General features: G+C 35.5%; 3 protein-coding genes across 4 annotated transcripts; 2 read left to right on the top strand and 1 right to left on the bottom strand.

Moving 5' to 3' along the window:
* The first annotated feature begins 887 nt into the window (after positions 1–887).
* On the top strand, positions 888–10840 carry LOC121982486 (SUMO-activating enzyme subunit 2-like). Of its 2 annotated transcripts, XM_042535579.1 has the most exons (11): positions 892–1462; positions 1586–1675; positions 3048–3131; positions 3230–3448; positions 4847–4948; positions 7400–7855; positions 7941–8170; positions 8682–8775; positions 8864–9046; positions 9145–9242; positions 10223–10840. In XM_042535579.1, exons 1-11 carry the CDS (start codon positions 1430–1432, stop codon positions 10500–10502), a joined length of 1869 nt encoding a protein of 622 aa, XP_042391513.1. In that variant the 5' UTR covers positions 892–1429; the 3' UTR covers positions 10503–10840. The 2 variants fall into 2 exon arrangements, with proteins under 2 accessions (XP_042391522.1, XP_042391513.1); XM_042535588.1 differs by lacking the exon at positions 4847–4948 and having other exon boundaries at positions 888–1462.
* Positions 10841–12271: 1431 nt separating this feature from the next.
* LOC122004827 lies at positions 12272–15029 on the top strand. Its single transcript, XM_042559674.1, has 5 exons — positions 12272–12503; positions 12600–12679; positions 14058–14275; positions 14441–14567; positions 14649–15029. The coding sequence occupies exons 1-5, from the start codon at positions 12347–12349 to the stop codon at positions 14781–14783; spliced, it is 717 nt and encodes a 238-aa protein (XP_042415608.1). The 5' UTR covers positions 12272–12346; the 3' UTR covers positions 14784–15029.
* Positions 15030–15362: 333 nt separating this feature from the next.
* LOC121982476 (sodium/hydrogen exchanger 2-like) lies at positions 15363–22110 on the bottom strand. The gene is made up of 14 exons (XM_042535568.1): positions 21563–22110; positions 21368–21486; positions 19964–20061; positions 19754–19813; positions 19599–19645; positions 19312–19506; positions 19160–19206; positions 18959–19025; positions 18756–18856; positions 18505–18606; positions 17905–18043; positions 17762–17824; positions 16604–16687; positions 15363–16108 (listed from the first exon to the last, which is right to left on the bottom strand). Exons 1-14 carry the CDS (start codon positions 21851–21853, stop codon positions 15779–15781), a joined length of 1743 nt encoding a protein of 580 aa, XP_042391502.1. The 5' UTR covers positions 21854–22110; the 3' UTR covers positions 15363–15778.
* Between the last annotated feature and the right edge of the window lie 275 nt (positions 22111–22385).

Raw genomic sequence — 22385 nt, 5'->3', positions numbered from 1 at the left:
CCTATTCAGATGCAGATTGGGGTGATAATTCTACATATTATAAATTTACCACAGGATATTGTATTTTCTTAGAAGATTCTCTTATCCCTTTGAAGAGTAAAAAGTAAAATGTTGTCTCATATTCTTCTGTCGAAGTAAAATATCGTGTTATGGCCTCTACTACTGCTAAAATTGTTTAGTTACATTGACTTCTTATTGATATGAGTGTTTTGCTTTTGAACCCTACCCCTATGCATTGTGACAACTCTAGTATCATTCAAATTACTCGTAATTTTGTTTTTCATGAGCGTACCAAGTATATCGAGATTGATTGTTATTTCACTCACCATCACTATCAGAATGACATCATCATTTTATCATTTGTCTCATTTTCTATGCAAATTATAGATTTACTCACTCAGGCACATTCCACTGCACAATTTTAATTTTTGATTAATAAACTCGGCTTTCGTTAGTGCATCGTGAGTCTGAGGAGGATATTAATATATAATAAATTATTATAATATATTAATCTTCTATTATCATTTTATTATCTATTTATATTTTTTTCTTCTATAAACTTAAGTTTTTTTTGATAATATAATTGACTAGTCTTTTTTATGATTACATCTTTCTCTATTTCACTTTGTATTATTTTTTATCCTCTATTTGCATTCCTCGCCGTGTTCACAACTCCAACCCCATTCCTTCCCTCCCACCGTTTTTTCCACCTAATTCGTAGTTCATGATATATTTATTAGATAATAATAAAAAATTAAAAGGACTTTTGTATGTAAAAAAAAAGATCAAAATGAAATTTGAAGTAAATCCAACTTAAATCGTCGAGATCGAGATCGAAATCGAGATCCCTTCGCGATTGGACCATGGCGGAGCCCGAAAAGGCATCGCTAATGCAACCAGAACATGCTTGGACGCCATTTTAAAGTAGTGAACTTTCCTGGGAGCCCATCGATGGGTTCGAAGGTCAACCTCCCAAGGGCAAAACTGGTAATTGAAAACCATGATGAACCGGATTCCGTCTCCTTCACCTGCAACCGAATCAGTTCATCGCCGTCGTCGTCACTCGGCCGGCCACCGACCATCGTTTTCCTCTCTCGTGCCTTTCACTGCACCGAGGGGAACCCTTCCAACAGCCGGCGTACGGCGGCGGAAATCGAGGCGGAAGAATCTTGCTTTGTTTTTTTCTTAAATGCCCCTATATTATCACCGTTTGTTTTGCAATCAACGGTCATGATCAAGATAACAACGATCTCTTAATAATAAGAGAAACGCTTCTCCCTCTCTCTCTCTCTTTGTTTTAATAATTTTTTTCAGCGAGTCATCGGATTCCAGTTCCTCTCCGTGGCGAGCAGCGTCCTTGCTTCCCAAATTCTGAAATTTGACAATATTTCCTTTCTCTTGCTGCTTTTGCTCTCCGCTTCCTGTTCCCATGGATTCGGATTCGAAGGCGGAGGCGATTAAGGTGTCCTTCGTAGTCTATTTTACTTCAATTGCTGTGATTTCTTTCTTTTTTTTTTTAGTTATTTGGTATAGCTGATTCGGATAGATAAGCGGATTTTAAGAGGAGTTATTTTCATGGTTGCAGCGTGCAAAGGTGCTGATGGTAGGCGCTGGTGGCATTGGTTGCGAATTGCTGAAAACCCTCGTGCTTTCTGGATTTCAAGAAGTTCACATCGTAAGCAACCAGCCTTGAGCTTAGTTTTTTTTTTTTTTTTGTTACTTCGAATTCCACATGGAGATTGTTGCATGTGATGCATTATTGAGGTTGCGAAATATTAGGGTTTAGCAAAAGTTAATATTGTCTACAAATTTTTTTGTATTTCAGGCTAGTGGTGTTAAATTAGGTAATACTCGTATCATCAGTTTGTTTTACTTTATGATGATGCTTTTTTTCTGGAGGTGAAAATTTTGGGTGCTAAACATTGATCTTCTACAACGGGTTTTTTTGACAAAATTTGCATATAATGAAAAGGTTGTTGATGTGCTTGCTGATTGTTAGACTCATGTTCTGAATAAGAGAGGTGAAGAACAATGTTTTATACTGAAGTAATTACTACCATGTGCAAATTGTTTTCTTTTCTTATCCAATTTGTTGAACTTGCTATGTTCTTCGGAATTGTATTATTGATTTAACTGAGTCACTTAATTCCCATGAGGTTTCACACAATATGATTAGGTATCAAGTGAAAAGGAACAACATTCTAAATATTCGGGATTATTTGAATTCAGCACAGTTTCAATATGATAAGGTGTCTTCCTTGATGGGTCGCCAAATGTGGCTTTGTTTCTTCGGAAGTGGAGGGGGCTACTGTTTCTTTGGAGGGTCCATGTCCAAGGCAAGGTGCTTTCAAGGTTCTCCACAAGTTCCCAGCAGACCTCTTGCCTCTTTCTATTATGCCTTCCATTAGAACTTTCTGGAGATGGTGCTCAGTAGGGTCTTTCTGTAGCTATGTTTTTGAAACTCCTTGTTCTGTTGTATGTATTGCTTGAGACCCCTTCTTCAATGAAATAGAATGATATAATCATTTGAAATCTTTTTTGAAAGAAAAATATAAGAGGCTTGGGCTTTATTGTTGGAGATAATTCAATAAAACAATTAATATGGATATGGTCTGTTTGCTTCTACATGAGACCCAATGGAGGCTCACAACCTTAAAATGAGTAGCCAACTGAGGCCTATGATCCCATTTGCTAACTTTTCTTTATTGCCTCAATCAAGTTTAAGTTTCTGGTTAAACCTCATAAAACACGATCCTAGCTTCGATCATGGACACTTCAATATGATCTTTTTCTCTTTTGTGAAATTAGATTAGCCACTATATTCCTTGTATTAATCTTGTAATCTCATTCCAAATACCTATTTTCAACTTTTTCACTAGGTAGCTATCTTACAAAAAGTATTATAGTATTTGTGATATTGTTTAGGACTTTTAAGTATCTAATCAATTTTTCATTTCTTTGGAGTTGTAATCTTGTAATATTTCTTCCTGCTATATATTCTAATATTAGCTATTATTGTGCATCTTATTTTGGTTTGGTTTACGCAGATTGACATGGACACTATAGAAGTCAGTAACTTGAATAGACAATTTTTATTTCGACAAAGTCATGTAGGTCAGTCGAAGGCCAAAGTATGTGAACTATTCTTTAGAATCTAATACTGATGCTTTTAGTGTTCCTTCATTACCTGTGATTTTGAATCCTTCATGAATATTTTTGTTTATATCAGGTTGCTCGAGATGCGGTCTTGAAATTTGTACCTCAAATAAAGATAACACCTTACCATGCAAATGTTAAGGATCCTGACTTCAATGTAGAATTTTTTAAGCAATTTAATGTTGTATTGAATGGTTTGGATAACCTGGATGCTAGACGACATGTTAACCGTCTTTGCCTTGCTGCTGAAGTCCCATTGGTTGAAAGTGGAACGACAGGCTTTTTGGGACAGGTAGACTTAATGTCTGTTGGCAATTGTTCATTTAGAGTTTTGGTGTATAATTATAGAATTTACTTTTCCTAGTATATTCTCTATTTGAAGATTATTATAAACTATTTGCAGGACCAATGTCTCATGCTTGCTTTACTTGGTAGTTTAGCGTTTGTCCCCAGGGCGTAGCACAACTGGGGGTGCATGGTTTCGTGGCCGAAAGGTCCAGGTTCGATCCTCGGGGTATCATTACTTGGGGTTAGCGTCCCGGCCATGCGCTTTCAGTTGTGTACTTGCATTTACCTCTCTTCATATTCGTGGGACCGGCTCTAGGGGAGCCGCTGATGTGGCAATTCCACATTTTTTTTACTTGGTACTTTAGCGTACTAACTATAAAAGATATCAATAGACAAGGAACCTTTTAGCACAGACTTGCTATATAGTATTGGGAATTGCACTGAAAACTAAATAAGAAGATAACTTTTGAAGGGTGTTATAAAATCAGTTTCCACAGCCTTCAACTTCCAAGTAATATACACTATCCTTATTCATTGCTGGAAATTGGACTATGTATGTGGTTACATATACTGCATAACATTTAGGTGGCTACATGTTGTTCAAGATTAGATGTCTTATCAGGCACCTAGATAATATCAACTCTGAGTTTTGAGCAAATGCTATCTCTTAATTTCTCTTACATAACATTTCAATGATGTTTGTCTGATGATGTTGTCTTCTCTACGGCCTCATCATTTTAACATATCTCTTGGGCCTTTAATGTATTAGGCCCTACTGTTTTGAGATGCATGGCTCAATGAACTCTTATTACTCTAGTAGCATGTAACCATCATTAGCAGAAAAAATGAACTTTATTCCTAGGATTTGTTTTGCTTCCATTTTTTTTCTTTATTTTCAATGGCATGGCTATTTTGGATGCTTCTGAATTTGGCCAAGTCAATTATTCTAACTTGAGAACAAATTTACTTGTTTCATCATGCCAGTACTGCTTGTCTTTTGTATGTATATTTTCAGAAAGTTTGATACTAAATGTTTATGCATAATTTATGTGAGCGAACAACCTTGACTACCACTTCACAAAATCAAAGTTTTTTTGTCTGTTTTTTCTCACTTCACCAACCTACCTAATCTACCTTTGAAAAGCTTGATTCCAGAAAATTTCTTAGTTCTTTTTTTACTATGGATATAAATGTGGTTAGCCAATCAACTTTGACACTTGTTAACTTTATCTTTTTGCATTTATTGTAACCCTTCATTATATTTTTGATTGAAGATGCAGATGTAATTTACTACTATTATTCTACTTGGAAATCATCAATAAAAATGCATGGTTTAAGATGAGTTCATCTCTTAATCTTCACGACTTCATTTGATACATAAATATATATTTTCCATGATCAGGTGACTGTCCATATTAAGGGTAGAACTGAATGCTATGAGTGTCAACCAAAACCGACCCCAAAAACCTATCCTGTCTGCACAATCACCAGCACACCATCAAAGGTTAAAGCTTTCACTCTCTCTCCTTTTCATTTTTGGTGTGTGTTTATGTAAATGGATATCACTATCATCATAAACATTTATTATTTTTTCCTAATACTTTTTGGCGATTAGCATCATCACCAAGTGTTATCTCAGCATTTTCTTTGACATGAAATATCTTTCTCTTTAATTTTTGGCTTTGCATAGTTTGTCTTGTGCTTTTAAGGCAATGGCATCTTTTTTAAAGCAAATACCACATTAAAGATCTCTTTGAATAAGTTAGGCATGCACAATCTTGCTACAAGAATCCATTAGAAATTGGGTCCATTGAAACAACTTAAGCTTTTGGGATAGATGGTCATCCATTTACAACTCAAATTGGTATCATGACTTCAGACTTGTCATTTTCTATCTCTTTGCTCATTCTTCTGTGATGCTATTCTTCTTTGTATTATCTGTTGTGCTGCTTTCTCTCGTGATTAGTTCACAATGTACATCTAATCCAGTTTGATCATGATGCATGATGGCATTAAAATAGATCTGGCTTGTGATACCATAAATATCTAAATGGATCTTTTAAAAACAACTTATTCTTTCAGTTTAAATGGACACTTATTCAAATTTATTGGACAAGATGCTATTTACATTTATATAATGGCAATAACTTTCTGTTGGAATGTAGGAAGCAAAATTTCCCTTCACCATTTCTAATTAGGTTTTCTCTCACTTTTGTTTCACCCTTTTTTCCCTCTTTCCTCCGTATCCAATGTTGGTATTGCATACATAACAATGCTAAGATGGATATTTGTGCTTGCTATAATTTTTTTTCTTAAATAAAATACTATTGACTAGGTGCATTTAAGTGCAACTTCAACAATGATAAAATGAAAGGAAATGTGTTAAAATGGTATGAATATGTTCAAATATGAATCACTTTGAGTTGAATGCACAAGGGGCAAAGAGAAATCGACAAAATTCGTATTCAGTGTAACTAAGAGTTATTTAAAAATTAAAATATCTAAATTTTACATGGAGTTTAATAATGGGGCAAGATCGAGACTCATGTCTGTTGGTGGTGCAATCATGTCCTAAGGAAGAAATTTCGATGGTTGACAATTATTTAAGTTTAGGCTAATATATTGGATTTAATATGATTTCAAGTTTGCAGGACCAAGAAGGTTGAGGACCGGATTCTTGGCAAAATAAGCCCTTGCAGGTCAGAAAACCGGATGCAAGGCAAGAGAAGTCCAAGGAGGTCAGAGGACCAGATCTTTAGCACAAGAAAAGCCCTTGCAGGTCAGAAGATCAGATGTAAGACAAAAGAAGCCCAAGGGGATCGAGAACCAAATCTTAGCGAGACGGCTAATAATCAACGCAAGCAAGTGTGTTAATCAATTAAGAAAAATGGCTAATCAATTAAGAAAATGTTAAGCGATTCAATCGCTTAACAAACATTCTGTTTAAAACAGAAGGTTTTCTAATCCATTGGTGTAATCGATTAGGACTCGGTAAGTGATTAGATCAATCACTTACGGTGTCTTTTGCTTCGAACAGAATGTTTCTGTTCGAAGCTTAAGCGATTAGCTCAGTCGCTTACGGAACATTCTGCTTGAAATAGAATAATCCCTAATCGACTTAGATAATCAATTATCCTAATCTTAATCGATTAGGGTAGGCGATTTGGAAGAGTCGCTTAAATGAAACACACCCCAAATCGATTACTCTAATCGATTAACGATGGGCAATCGATTAAGGTCAATTCTTAATCGATTAAGACTCATAAAACGACAAGAAAAACGGCTCCTTCTCGAATGGTTTAAGAAGGCTTGACGAGCCTATTTTGGGCACTGTTCCATTGCGATCAATTTTTTTCCATTGCTCATCAATGCTCAAGCTCAAGCTCTCACCAGTGCTCAAGCTCAAGCTCTCACTAGTGCTATAATCTCAAGTCACTCAAAGAAGAAGAAGGTGTACACAAAATCCTAATCTCTTGTCTTCTTCTTCTTCCTTGTGAGGTGTTATGTTGAGAGGAAGATTTGTAGATTATTGTGTAAGGTTTCTCCACCTTCGGTGTTAATCCGAGAAGGAGAAGATTCATAGTGCAAAGTGTAACCCTGGTGTGGACCCTTGGATTAGTCACTTCAAGGAGGTGGATACCAAGTAAATACAAGGAGTTAGTATTACCTTCAAGTTTTCACTGTGCAACATCAAGTTAACCAAGAAATCGAATTGAGCCATTCACCAACCCCACCCCCCACCGGTCCTAACAATGTCATCTTGTTGTTTAGCTTTTAAAGAATGCCTTATTAATAAGTATCATTAATTTATTTGTTTTTACTATTTTTAGTTCTTCAGCATTTTATGCATATAAAATTTCTTTGATGACAGATCCAACTTGTCTTTTCTTGTTTTGTTTTCTTATTTCATGGCCAATGACTTATGCCTTCTATTGGTTTGTTTTATTTGCTACAGTTTATTCATTGTGTAGTTTGGGCAAAGGACTTGCTTTTTGCAAAATTGTTTGGTGATAAAAATCAGGAGAATGATCTCTTTGTACCTAGTAACAATGCTTCTGATTCGGTGAAACCTACAGACAATATAATTGAGCGAGGCTCAGATGAGGATCCTGAGCAGTACAGCAGAAAGATCTATGACTATGTTTTTGGATATAACATTCAAGCTGCTTTGGCTAATGAAGAAACATGGAAGAATAGAAGCCAGCCTAAACCAACCTTTCTTAGAGATGTGTTGCCTGAAAAAGACATCCTACACAATGGTATCCTTGAAAGTAACTGCTTGATTGATGATTTATCATTATCTGCTATGCCATTTCTTGGTCTGAGTAACCCACAGGAGGTTTGGAATCTTGCTGAAAATTCAAGAGTTTTCTTGAAAGCATTACAATTATTTCTTGAGAAGCGAGAGAAGGTGTTTTTCTTTTTTCTTGTCAATATGTTATCTTGAGTTGTATTTTTCTGATTTTCATACTAAAGTTTTATCTGTTGATTTTCAGGACATTGGGAACCTTACTTTTGACAAAGATGATCAATTGGCTGTAGAATTTGTTACTGCTGCTGCTAATATTAGGGCATCTTCCTTTGGGATTCCTTTACATAGCCTTTTTGATGCTAAGGGAATTGCTGGGAACATTGTGCATGCTGTTGCAACAACTAATGCTATTATTGCTGGATTGATAGTGATTGAAGCAATCAAGGTGCTTCAAGCTGATTTTCAGAATTGTAGGTATGTTTCAATGAACCTTTTTCAACCTAACTTTCTTTTGCCTGCCAAGCACCTGTTCATCAACCTTTTTCAGGGACTCGAATTCTAAGTTCCTGGTGACTACATATTGAGACTCATGGTTTTCTCCTTCAAAATAATGATATAAAAAATCACTAGGTCCTTGAAAAACTAGGTTTTCCCTTAGGCTTTGTACCTCTTCTTGTTTTAGTTTTTGACAAATGGCACTTTAAGCACCACATGCATCTTAGTAATTTTATCATTAACAATGTACTGTATAAAAAAATGTGTTAAAAGAACTGATTCAATATAAGGTTTCTTTCTTTTTCATTTTTTTTTTAAATCTAGATGATTATTTATTTAGCAGAAACCTTGTGCATTGAGAACTTCGTTTTTATAAATTTTGCTATTCACATATCATTCAAGATTTTGTTCTTTGTTATTTTGTCAAACTAACTTTAGTGAAATCTATAATAATTCTCATTCAAATCGTAACGTTTTCTTTACCAATTAGGATGACCTATTGTCTCGAACATCCATCTAGAAAGATGCTTCTGATGCCAGTCGAGCCATATGAGGCCAACAAATCTTGTTATGTCTGTTCTGAGGTGAGCCTTTCAATCCATTAGTTACTAGTGCATTTCATATTTGTTGTTTCTGTGTTTTCTTAATTGGGTTCATTGTGATACTGTATAGACACCCTTGCTTCTTGTGGTCAACACTCGAACCTCAACACTGAGAGATGTCGTTGAAAAAATAATAAAAAATAAATTGGGCATGAATCTCCCTATGGTAATGCAAGGTACTACCCTTATCTATGAGGTGGGTGACGATCTGGAGGAAGATGATGTCGCTAACTATGCCTTAAACCTTGATAAGGTTGTCATTTGTTTCATATTTTCTGCCACATTTTTTTTTACATTATTTATCTTTCAACATAGTGTCTACAATTTCATTGTGTCACCATTTTATTGCAGATCTTAGCAGACCTCCCTGCACCAGTTACAAGTGGCACCATTCTCACAGTTGAGGATTTTCGGCAGGAGTTGAAATGCCATTTAAACATTAAACACAGGTCCCCTTTTGTTGCTTGCCACCTTACCCTTATTACCTGGCATGCTTCCCCTTATTCCTGTCTCCCCAGAGCTCTTTTGTTTTTGCTACTATATTACATTGGTGGTTCTGTTTGCTAATTATTCCATGTTATAGTACAGTAGGTTTTTTCTTGATTTCCTTGCATGTCAAATCATTGAATATGTGTGTGTGTGTGTGTGTGTGTGTGTGTGTGTAGACACACACACACATGTATATATCATTTGCAATCAGCAGTCCGTTGCAAACCTATGCATTCTGTCTCTTTTACTAGATCAATACCTACTATTCAAACAAGCCAATACTTGCCGAAGTATAAGCAATATTTACCATATATACCCCATCAATTTTGTTGTATGGAAGACATTGATTTTTTAGAAGGTAGTTGACATTACAAGAAGTCAATGTGAGCATAATATTCATACTTCACGTGATAAGCGGCATCAGAGCTTCCTACAAACTGTACAACCGCCAAATGCTTTTAACCCTGGTGGACATTATGACATTATCTCCCAAATGAACTGCCTGCTGTAGTGCCATGTGATCTATGCAATCTTCAAGTACGAGCACGCCATAAGGGTATGAATAGATGACAGTCTTAGAATTCAACAAATGGAGTATGTAGCATTATAGATTTTCAAGTGCCAAGTCATAAATGAGAGTCTGTTGATCAAATTGAATATGATTTTACCTTTCAGATGGATTCCGGTGCATGCAATGGGACTTAGTTGAAGGTTTTGCATCTCTCGTTGCTCATGTGCTTCTAAGTTGTAGAGTGATGCATTCTTTTTACATGCTTAGGACTATCTTCACCTTTGCTCCTTTTTGTGTCAATTCACAGTTCTAGCTTGTCACCTCAGTGTTCTCACTGACATTTACATTTTGCTCCTGCCCTTCTACTAGGATTTGGATAATTTGTGCATGCACTAGCTGCTCATGGACTACTGTTTTCCAATTATGCAGGGATGACTTTGATGAGGAGAAAGAGCCAGACGGGATGGTTCTGTTAGGATGGACAGATGGGGCTATAAGCAACGGACAGAGCACATCGACCGACCACCAAGTAGCAGTGGGATCAACAGAATCTGAAGGGATTAAAGTAGCTACAGAAGTGTCTGGGATGAAGAGAGAACTAAATAACTCAAAAACTCCTCAAGATGTTGAAGACGACAATGATGAGGATGATGACCTTGTTTTACTTGATAATCATTCAGAAACAAATAAGAAGCAGAGGTTGCATTAGGTTTGAAAGTTGACATCTTACTCCAGGCCCTTGTAAAGTAAGTTCATTTCTTGGCTGCTTAACTTGGTGGGAAGCTGTTTGAATTAACAAATTATACTTGCTCTGCAATCATCCAAATTATTGAAGGGTATTCCTAGAATACAGATTGTCGTATAGGTTACCTATCTGAGATGATCCAAATTGACTAGTTAGTTGATTAGTTTGTCGTATTGGGAACTTCTGTAACATTAATTTTTGTCTGGCTTAGTCAATTTTTATTTTGTAGTATACTCTGTAACTCGTATTGAGCAATTAAGAATTCAGGAAGATCTGATCATGATAGGTCTCCATTTGAGCTATTGTAACCGATTTATGGTCTCAAACGGGTTCTTGTATTAAGCTGCCTTGTAGTGATTGGTCAGATCAACCTAATAATTTCAAAGTAATTTCGAGGTGAACTTCATCCGGCCTAAAATTCAAGGATGGGGAATTAGTAAGCATTTAGTTGGATTCGTGGTTAGATGAGAAGCTCTTCGTTGTATTAATATAACACTTGCTTATCTGTATTAAAAGGATAAATATAGTGTTAAATCTTTCTATCTGCATACGTTCGAATGACCCATCTTCATAAGAATGTACATAATCCTATTCCGATAGGGTTCGGTATGAAATGAACTTATAATATAATGATCGAATCGATTCCCTGATAGTTCATAATCCCAGTCCATTTCCATTTTGGGCATGTTTTTTATTCCAATTAGTAAGAGAGATCTTAAATTAAAAAAAATAGACCTAGAAGTTAAAGGTAAAATAGGAATGAGTATTCGGTTAATTTGATATTAATTTGATTAATTATATATATATTTTTAATTATTTTTTAAATAAATTCAGTTAATTTGGTGTTAATCGAAATAATTAATTTTTAATTTAATTCACTTAATTTGATTTTAGCAAAATTTTAATTTAATTATATGTTTGGTTAATTTATGGATTAAATTAAAAGAATACTCACGCCTAGTATAAAAAAAAAGACATTATAAAATAAACAAAGAGCACCAAACTTATTACACAGTTTGAGGAATATCATCTGCATAGAAATCATCATTCTTGTCCTACCGAAAAATCCATAACATGTTTGTGATAAAAAAAAACAAGCCAATAAGTTCTGGAATGATAAAGGGATTATGGAACTATGAAACTTTTTTTTTAAAAAAAATTGCCACTTAATTCCTGCAATAGTGGAGAATTCTTTTGTGTCTTTTAAAACAATGGACATTTTACTTCATAAAAAAAGTGCTTATAATTACAATTACTTTTCTACTTAATGGATGTTGCATTCATTTATTTGATATCAACGAGGGAGTAGAAGCAATTGATAACTTTTAAAGTTTGAGTGTTCAATTGGAATATTTTTTAATTTGTATTTGAAACATTGTTCTATTTTTCTTTTAATTTTTCAGCTGAAATTCTATTGAAAAATATTATATATTAGAGTTAAAAGTATTTTAACTAGGGATGCAAATGAGTTTTTTTTGAGCCGACTCAAATAATATTAAAATTATTTTTTTAAAAAATTTAAATTATGGATTATATGGCTCAAATCCATGAGCTCATTAAAATTTTCATTTTAGTTATAAAAATAAAAATAAACAATCATCCCGGACCGTATATATTTTTTTAAGCTTAAACTAGAATATAATATTTTTATATATTTTACCATAATAAATTTTAAAGGACTTTTTTATAAATTAGTTAAAGCGTATAAAAAGGGCATTTTGGAATACACTTGCAGGCAGGAGCCACCAGATAGAAGCATAGAGCCTGGGCCTTATTTTTGATTGCGGCGCGGCAGGCGGCAGGCGGCAATGGGCGGAAAGGGGCAACGACGGAGGGAGAAGAATTACAGAGCTGCTCACGGTGGTGAAACGCGGCTACCTCCTCCTCCCAGTGTGAAAGAGTTAGATGTTATTCCCTTCAAGCTCCGCAAAATCATGGAGCTCAGGAACGAGAATTTCAAGCAAGGTAGCAGCTGTTTTCACAAATACCTCACATGCGGTTTACTACTTCTTCCATATTTTTCCTTTCCTGTTGATGTTTTGAACTTTTTTTATTTTTTAGGGCACGCACCAACTTCCAAAGACAGCAGAGGCCAGAAGAAGAGAAAGCCAGTAAGCGATTGCGACTCTGAGAAGAACAAGGTGAGGATAATAATCAAAGATGTTAAATCTTTGTGTTCATTTTTTGATTGAACTTTGTGAATTTTAACATCTCTTTGCATTTGATGTAAGATTTTATCGTCACCCTATATTTGTATTCCTCTAGCTTTGTATCATAGGTTTTTGCACGCAATAAGCATGTTTGATCTGTAACAGCATGGGCTATCAAATATTGGTTGATAGGGTTCTTGGTATTGTAGTTGTTAAAAGTCAAGACTGCAAGAGGGTTCTTGTTCCAGATTGATTGGAGTAATTAATCAAACTATATTACTTGATGGAGCCAGTTTATATATATATAATGCCTGATTATCGAAGCCTAGGCAAACGATGTGTTTTTGTATGTTGCTATTAGTAAGCTAGTAGAGACCGTTGATATTTAAGCAAAAATACTGAAGCACTTTAGATGTATGACTGCATGATATTTAAGCATCCTTAAGAAGCCTCAATTTGTATCATGGTAGTAAAGGACTAGAGAACTCCAGTATTTTGTCTTTGCCTCTTTTAGCATGACTTTTAACATATCAAGTCCAACATTGTTAGAGAGACTAACAATACCATCTTAATGCCAAGAGGAGTCCAATCCAACAAAAAATACTAAGACACCTTAGGTGGAACACCTATTGATATCCCATTGATAGTTAAGTGTGCATAAGGAGTCTCACTCAGCAATGTGAGACTAGAGGAATGCAGTTTTTCGTCTTCTTCATTCTTTTTACCTACTATAGGATGTAATTTTGTAAATAAAAAAATGATAATCTAGGTGTTTGGGCTTCGCCCGACTAATCTTGGAGATAGGCGGCCTTCCCCCGGATTGCCTACTGAGTAAATTAAGGATGCTTTTTTGTATCCAATATTGTTAGTGGAGAGAGATTGACTTTGATACCATCTTGAAGTTCAAGAGGGAGGCAAAATGCATATCAAGATAGTAGTGATGTGTAAATATTTAATCTTAAGAAGTTTTACATATCAATTTGAAACACAATGTGAGACTAAAAGGAGCCAAGTTTCTTTGTTTCCCTTCCACCTTTCTTCATTATGTCTTTTTACATGTCACTGTATGTTCAAGTATCCAATGTAGCTAATTATGGTCTGACTCTTCACGAATAATGGATTCCATGAAATGATTCCTCTAAAATTCAATGCACTCACTGAATTATTGTCTTCAAATTCAATTTGTTATTTATGTATGTGATACTTCTGCAAATTAAATCGCTGTTTTCAAATCCTAGTCAATTTCTAATTCATCTTTATAACCCAGAGAATTCTGTCTTTCATTCAGTGTTCATGCAGTTCCTGCAATAACTTTTGTACCATAGTTGGGTTGATTGCTTATTGAATTTAATTGATACTGTAATTACAGAAAATGAACAAAAATGAGTCTTCATCTACAACAAGTTCTGTAAACAAAGAGGGCATCCCGGCAATAAAGGAAGACCATTTAAATAGTGATGATGCAATTAAAACTCAATTCTTAAATGGTGAGGGAAAGGAGAAACAAAAAAGAAAGGTGCCTAAGGACCTACGCTTTGTGGACATGGATCGAGTTGCCGGTGTCTCAAGGAAGAAAAAGCGCAAAGAGTAAGTTACTGGTTAAGTTTTATTAAATCTGGATGAATCCATATCTTAGAAGAAAAATGGGATCATTTTTAAATTCCCTGTACATATTGGTTTCTTGGGAGCTATATATTTCATTTTAAAAAAAACTTTTCATTGTTGATATTTGACTTTTTCTTTGATCCTAAGTTATTTCGAGGCAAAGAAGAAGAAAAACAAAAGGCCCAAAATTGATGATGTTCGGAACTTTCCTGGTCACGAAGAGATAGTGTTTGGTGAAGTTGTTCAAGCTCCACCTAAACTATCTGTTCCTAAGGTAGAATTTCTTGCATTTGACTGAGACCCGAAAGAGCTGATGCAACATGCTGTTGTTCTGTTTTCCTCTTTTTTTTTGCAGAGATCCACAAAAGGACCTCTTGATGCTTTTCATGAAAGAGTAAGATTAGAAACAATTGAAGCTTACAGACAAAAGAGAGGATGGGAATCCAGGCCTGGTGTCCATATTCCTATGCCGGAAAATCCATCCACATGACATTGGTTGGAGGGATTTAGCACTATCTCATTAGAAATTTATAGATAGCTGAAAAGGTTTTGACCAACATAGCTTAATGATGATCATATGGCATGATGAGATTGTTTCTATGGGGTTGAAAGTCACCAGGAATTTACTTCTGATCGTTTGTCCTGCAATATTATCTTTATGCCTTTGTGACTAATTATTGAGTCTTTTGTACTAGCGAATTGTTTGGTTGGTATCATTTTTGTCTAATTAAGTTAATTGAACTTGAGTGTGGTGATCTTCATATCTGTTAAAACGATTATCTTGTGGTGCAATCCGTGTACAAGCTACTAGATCTGTATTGTTATACTTTCAGATGCCAAAGTTATTTTTCAGCTTGAGTTCTTAAAACACAATGTTCTTCAACCTACTAAATCAACAGATTGCCTATGACTGGCAAGAAGCTTCAGACTCACATTCTTGGAGTTATCCTTCAACTTAGAACCTGAAGAAATGGACAACTGCTGACACAATCTTCATCTGTATGAATGTAAGCAAAATTCTTACAACATTAGCTGATCTAACCACAATCGTATAGGCAAGCTTGTCATACTTCATAATATCATGTTTGCATACAAGAGAGAGGCATTTGGGATGAGCATAATCACTTTTTCTCACATACAAGAGTCAATTCCTAAAGGATTGTAGATAAAACAAATGGGCCTAAACACTCTAAACCTTGGACTTTAAAATACACCGTGTAATTTCAAAAGAAATATATGTGTGTATATATATATATATAAACAAAAATTACAGAATACTAACCAAGTATCTAAGTGACAACATTTGCATGTTTCACACATTGATCTGCCGCTAGAAAGGCCAACGAGAACTGATCAATGGTGAGGTCAAGGTTAAGAACTGTCACCGCAAATTGGAAAGTTTCAGCAAAACTATTGAATTTTTCTCTTCTTTTTTTTCCCCCAACTCAGTCCTTTTTTACTCTTAAACGTATGCTCTTTGTTAGCTTATGGCAACCCTTGAAGGCCCTCATCAGGAGGTGAAGCAGGGAAAAAGGGAACAAAACCTCTCCCACCAAACACTGGACGCATGAATGCATTGTCAAACTTGCGCCAGTAGTGGTGAACTGTATGAGAAGGTTTACTTAGGAGCATACGGAGGCCAGGCCCACGGTGCACGAATTCTGCTTCGGCTTCAGTATCTGTTCCCTGCAAATTGTAAAGCAGCGGCGCATGCAGAGAGCTTGGTGTTGACGGTTCTGAAGATATGCTCATCGTGGGCTTTGCATTGTGAGGCAATAAGAACCTCACAAGAGGTTTTGTCATCAATCCAAAAACCTAAGGCACCAAAACAAAGTCAACCAAGCATCTTGATATTCATGTATAAGTTTAAAAAAAAAAAAGAAGAGAAAAGTGAATGTTGTGAATTTTGAGGTCAATAGATAATGCTAAAATAGATTTCTAGGAGTCCTTCAGAAAAGGATAATTGAGAAGATGAGATTATTATTTTAGACTGGCTTGTGTGTTTATAACTTCCTGCGATCTAATTTTCAAAGTAGATACATCAACTGACTTTGAAGATAATCTACCGATCTCCTACTATTTGATTAAAATAAAATACTACCACACAGATGACTCATTTTAGTTTAGGAAAACATGGTTTGACAATGATGACAATGACAATAAAATAGATGGATCATTTTCGTTGATATGCTACAGAGTTTGAAATATTTTATCAGAAAACTGAAATGATTATCATTGTTTGAAACACATTTAAATTTGAAGAAGAAGCATCAACAATGTAGAGGACATTTTGGTGGGAGAATTATTTACCACCGTGCTGAAGAGAACAACTGTAATTGTGCTGGTTATCATAAATGCATTCCCTCGTAGTTGTGTGTGACCAGATCTTGCAAACTACAAATTTAATAAGATAAGGAATTATAAAGACAAATGGATATACATTCTCAAGATGAAAAGATTAAACTTGTCTAATACAAAGGATAAATGTAACAGTTCTTTAAATTCCTAAGAATAAAGAACAAAGCATGAAATTTATAGGTAAGAGATGGAGTAATCATATACAAAGATTATGATTAAACCTCTAGAATTGAACCACAACATAAGAAACTCAAGATTCTTCAGGAACATAAAGTTTATAGTCATTAATAGATTTGGTTAATCTGAAGGTACATGTATGCAACAGAGTATACTGCTTTTCACGCAATAACAATAACAGCAGAGATCAATCTCTTTGCCTGAGACCTTTGTTTTGGTGGCGTTTTGGATACTTAATTAGCATGACTATTTCATGATCCGCAAGTACAGAAAAATGCACACTTAATATCCTTTAAGAGCATAGATTGTGGAAAGATAGATGGGCAAGTGGTCTAGCAAATGAGGAGTGTTTAGAGCAACTCATGCTTAATGCTAAGCTTATGAATATCACTAGGAAATACCTCAGGGGTGTCACCATTCACCAGAATTAAGAGGCATCCTATGACTTCAGAATCTCTGATGGATCTTATGATTTCTTCTAATGCAAAAGGCTGAGCGTGTTATTAAATGAAGATGGCTCCTAAAATAGACTGCAAATAAATGCAAGAAAGGTGGCTACCAATATTTTGGAAGTCAAGGGCACGACCATATAAATTTACCAATAAAGTATCCAATACCTAAAGATTATGGAAAGCAGTTTTAACCATTACTTTTGGAAAGGAGAAAAATTCAGCATTCACTCTGGTGGTGAGATCTGGATCTTTTGTTCTAGTATCCATTTGGATCATGTTTTAAGATGATTTTGAATCACAATGTAGGCACATTTTCTAGTCAACCACTAGGGTATCTTACATATTCAAAAAGAAACTATAATGGGGTAACCTCAAACTTAAGATCTTTCTTTGTTTTTCAATTAGAATATCTGAGAGTTGAAGCTTGAAATCTCAAGTAACTGCCAACAAGAGCAAGGGCTGCAAACAAACCAGAGCTAACCTGATTGTAAGCGAGTGCTATAGACACAGCACCTCGCATGAGACCTGCCCACCATATTGTAATCTGTCAAACAGATAGCACCAGTTGCTAAATGGAACCAAATGTAGGGAAAAAAACATTGCATATGAATTTTATGCACTGACTTGTTGCTTGAATTGAATTCTTTCGTCTGGAGACTTCTTTGTTAAGTTGGACAGGAATGAGAGTGGAAAAATAAAAGCAGCTCGGCCAACTAAAACTAAGCCAAGAAGAATCGAGCTGATAGCAATTGATTTTCCAGGGCTGCAGAAAATAATAAAATAAATTAATTTATAATGCATATACATACTAAGCACCAAAAGCCAACGGACAAGTGACAAAGTAAAGACCAACTTGATAAAATAAAGATCTAAGAAAGAGTGCACAATGAACACCAACCGACATGATAGTCTTTTCATAACAATTAGCTATAAGATATGGTACACTGGTGCAAAAAAGCAAATATTTACCCTTAAATATTTGCTTACAGATTGCAAGATGCAAAGAACCCAAATAAATTACTAATCCGCCAATAAACCCTTGATTAGAAACTGCTTGTTAATCTAGAAAGTAGATAAGAGATTATGCTCAAACAAACTTCAAAAGAGATAACTTTGGGTACATAAATTACAAAATTGTGAGGTAGTTCCATCACAAACTAGACAGCAAAAATGAAAAGTGACTAACCAGGGTAATGTAATTCATAATGGTGTACTACAGCATACCTGTCACTAACGAACTTCCATTTCTCAATATCCATTGCATCCATTCCTACATACAGGAAGAGGAATGTCTCCGAAATGAATGACAATGTGGCAAATACATGCCTGGAATTAAAGCAAGTGGTAAGGCAAAAGCAATGAAGAAATAAAAATCAATAGAAAATTCATGATCATCCAGATGAATCAAAATTAAGTTTATTAATAGATGTAGCTAGTCAATCAATAAGATGCATTAAGTAGCCAACAATACATACTTTGTGGTAACTCTTGAGCTCTCTGTCACGTTGTGCCAGGTATAATGAGACATTACTATCCCACAGAAAAAGACTGTGAGAATGCCACTTAAACTTAACAACTGAAAAATAGAATAAATGTTTTAAGTACATATCAACTCAAATCCTAATTTGAAATGTGCAGATTGTCTGACTTCTTCAGCACAATTAAACAAGAATCTCACTTCTGCGAGCATATAGGAAAGGTATGCCATCAGTATCATAAGTGCAACTTCACGATCAGTAGAGTGCCTAAGAAGTGGAGACAAAGACTCTTAAACAGAAGATTTGAAAGTTGAACGAATGAGTTTCACCCCAAAAATCTTTAGTTGCAAAATTTGTAATCAAAATTAGAGACATGCAAAATCTATAAAATTTCAACAGACCTGCCAATGTACAATTTTTTAATGATGTATGCACTTAGCAATCCACTCTGAAATTAATAGAGTAAATATATCATCATAAAATTTTTGAAAAAAAAACATTTGTAAGTCGAGGCATGATACTAAGTCAAATAGCATGAGAACAACAAACTCACAAATGCTCCAAGGAGGGTGCTGGAGAAAAATAAGTGTCCAAAGTTTGCCAACAACTTTAAGATAATATTTGCATCAATATGAGCATAATCAAAATTCTGAATTGCATTGAAAAGTACAACTGATGTGGCATCATTAACCACACCTTCACCAAATACTAAGCTGTACAACAAGGGGGTTTCATCCTGATTAAGAACCTGCCTTGGAAGAAACAGTATTATGAGTACTATTAATCTTTAATTTTATAAGGTAAATACAATGAACAAATTGCTGTTAATTTATTCAAGACCTGCAATGTACAAACAGAGTCGGTCGCAGAAAAGATTGCTGCTATTGCTGCATGAATAAAAGCATACTGACAAATGGAACTAAACTTATTGCAAATAACCAAATATATCTAAGTAATGTAGCAGAAAACAAGAAAAGAGTAATAGTATAATTCACCAAGAAAATCTCTGATTTCTAATGAGATGATTTCCATTTTTCTGAATGATGCAATTGCCCCTGCATTCAGAATCAACGAGAGGAAAAGGACCCAAAGTTAAATCAAGACAAAAGCACATCAAGTTTGATCACCCAAACATAGTTTGTCAAAACAATCACAAGTTTGTGTATAGTGAAACAGAACAATGCAACTGATCTCAAATAACATACCGATGGAAATTATGAAAAAGGATATTAATGTCCCAACTGCACCAAACAATATAATAGTCATGAAGTTGTGAAAAAATTGCTTCTTTTTTACTTGGAACCTGGTAATAAAGAAAAAGTAATCAGTCTAGAATGCCTGAAACTATCATATTTTTTTTAGTAAACAGATGAGAAATTCCTTTTATAGCAAGGGTGCTAGAGTAAATGATATGCCACATAGAAAGTACATGCAAGGTTTATTGTTCAAGACTTTTAACTTGGAAAAATTAAGTAATAAGAGACATCACAGTATTCAGATCTGAAACATTCCACATGACAGAAAAACTTTAATACTACTCTCTTCCATCATGTTGGAAAAAATAAATCATCACTGTCACTTGTCATAGAGGAAGTAAATAGTAAAGTTTCCCTTCTACTTCTGGTCAGTCACATAATATTAAACAGAAAATACTAGAAATTAGGCTCAATTGTGCTTGCAAGAATATGGCAAGGGTGATTCATGCACTTGCACAAGTTCATATGATCTCAAGAAGGTACAAATCCTATTCTCCAGACTTATGTTATATCCTGGACTGCATTTATAGACATCATTTCTCAGTAGAGGCTAGCGGCATATGACTATCTAAAACTATAATTTGCACACTACATTTGCACGAACTGAAAGTTCAGTTATGAAAGAGTCACACTGGCATTGATCAAAAAATTTCTGTGTTTATTTGCTCCCCTATCATGCAAGCATTTAATCAGGTTAATTTCAGTGAAAATACAAAAGATCACTTCAGAATCAAGCAAGTTAATTGCAAGCGCCTAACGCCATGTTTTCTTTCTCTTTTTTTTTTATCATTGTCAACAGTCCAAGGCTAATAAGCCAAGTGGTATCAAATGGGATTCTATTTTATAAATTTAAAATGCAACTAAATTATTCAAGAATGTTCACCAGATAAATAGAAATAACAAGACCAGAGGAATGTTGCCAATTTCAGTAAAAGCATGAGACATAAAGTTTTGGATGGAAATAACCAAGTTAATCTAATGGTTGTGTTCCATTAGTTAAGTTACTAGAAAAAAACCAGCTAAACTAGTAATTGAGAATCTGTTAAAATATTTTTTTTATTGTAGTCATCCAAAGAGTTAGCTTTTATTGTAGTCAATCGCTACAATATCAGTACTAAAGATTTACAGGTTGCAAGGATGATTTTTCATGTTGCAGATGTCATATTAAGGGATGCATAAAGAGAAACAGGGTAAAAAAAGGTTTAAACTTGAGTAATAAGGTACTGATACCAAGAAATTTTAAATTTGCGGTTTACATTAACATCAATAAAACCAAAATATCAATTTCAAAGTTCTCTACTATCTCTGATTCGGGTGTATTATTTCCTTTTAGATGACGGATAGGAAGATTACCCGGCATTGAATATAATTGGGGGAAGAAGGTAAATAAAGAAGAGGTCTTCGCTGAAGATGAAGATATGCGAGCTCTTCCCTTTCGTCACCAGCAGGATGAAGAATCCAGTGAACACTCCCTGCAAGAGGAAAAGCGTTAAAAGAAATTAAAACCTACATTGAGCGGCGCGAACGCTAAAGGAAGAAGTAGCTCACGATGACGAGCGCGGTGATGGATTCGTTCATCCAGCGGTTTTCCTCGAGGAGGTGACCAATTATGATGCATCCGCAGAGCAGCGTCACGAAGAGGTTGATGGAAACCACCGAGGTATGATCCGACGTCGTCAACACCAACCCCTGCAGACGCTCGTGCAGCTGCGCCAACAAGCTCAACTCCATGGCCACCGTCCTCCTCCTCCCTCCAGCGGACCGGGAACCAAAGAAGCCGAAACCAAACAAACAGAGAAAACGACTGGAGAATGGTCGGGAGAAAGGTGGCTCAAGCATCCGACAACTCCATGGCAAATGCCTCGCCCTGCAGGCTATTTCGAGGAGGTGAGAAACATCATTTTTGTGCGGAAGTGCGAGAGAAGAGGCGAAAAGGAAGCAGATTTTTGAGCGAAAACTTCGCGGCGAATGCTTCGCTCGCCGATCAAACCGCGAGAGGCTTTCCAGTCGGTAATCGGAAATAGCATTTGGGGACAAAAGTAGCAGGGATTCCAGGATGCTCGCTTTGCGCCCGCGCTCTCTCTCTCTCTCTTGTCCCTCCCTCTTCACCTGTGTCTATATATATATACCCCTCTCTCTCTCTCTCTCTCTCTCTCTCTTCTCCCGCTTTCGTTTCCCGGACTCGTAGGATCGCATTCGGTGGACAAATAATTACGTGCTCAGTTTTCATTCGCTATGATTGTGTTTGCTGTTTCATAAAGTGGGGACGAGGATTCGACACACTCATGAGTCCCCGCACGAGCGCAGTTCCTTTCCCCACGGTTGTTGAGTCCGTATAAAAAATATTTGAGACCTCTTTTTTCTTTCTCTA

This window comes from Zingiber officinale, chromosome 1B (assembly GCF_018446385.1).
Source record: "Zingiber officinale cultivar Zhangliang chromosome 1B, Zo_v1.1, whole genome shotgun sequence".
NCBI classification, from domain to species: domain Eukaryota; kingdom Viridiplantae; phylum Streptophyta; class Magnoliopsida; order Zingiberales; family Zingiberaceae; genus Zingiber; species Zingiber officinale.
This window is presented reverse-complemented; position numbering and strand designations above follow the sequence as displayed.

What these genes read in the sequence shown, in the direction of transcription:
- LOC121982486 (XM_042535579.1), top strand. Translation starts at nt 1,430, where the DNA reads ATGGATTCGGATTCGAAGGCGGAGGCGATTAAG. An exon ending in TAGGTCAGTCGAAGGCCAAA is followed by an intron (nt 3,132 to 3,229) that starts GTATGTGAACTA and finishes TGTTTATATCAG; the next exon opens with GTTGCTCGAGATGCGGTCTT. An exon ending in CGACAGGCTTTTTGGGACAG is followed by an intron (nt 3,449 to 4,846) that starts GTAGACTTAATG and finishes TTCCATGATCAG; the next exon opens with GTGACTGTCCATATTAAGGG.
- LOC122004827 (XM_042559674.1), top strand. Translation starts at nt 12,347, where the DNA reads ATGGGCGGAAAGGGGCAACGACGGAGGGAGAAGAATTACAGAGCTGCT. An exon ending in GCGACTCTGAGAAGAACAAG is followed by an intron (nt 12,680 to 14,057) that starts GTGAGGATAATA and finishes CTGTAATTACAG; the next exon opens with AAAATGAACAAAAATGAGTC. An exon ending in CTAAACTATCTGTTCCTAAG is followed by an intron (nt 14,568 to 14,648) that starts GTAGAATTTCTT and finishes TTTTTTTTGCAG; the next exon opens with AGATCCACAAAAGGACCTCT.
- LOC121982476 (XM_042535568.1), bottom strand. Translation starts at nt 21,853, where the DNA reads ATGCTTGAGCCACCTTTCTCCCGACCATTCTCCAGTCGTTTTCTCTGT. An exon ending in AGAAATCAGAGATTTTCTTG is followed by an intron (nt 19,646 to 19,753) that starts GTGAATTATACT and finishes TTATTCATGCAG; the next exon opens with CAATAGCAGCAATCTTTTCT. An exon ending in TAGCACTCGCTTACAATCAG is followed by an intron (nt 16,688 to 17,761) that starts GTTAGCTCTGGT and finishes TTAAATTTGTAG; the next exon opens with TTTGCAAGATCTGGTCACAC.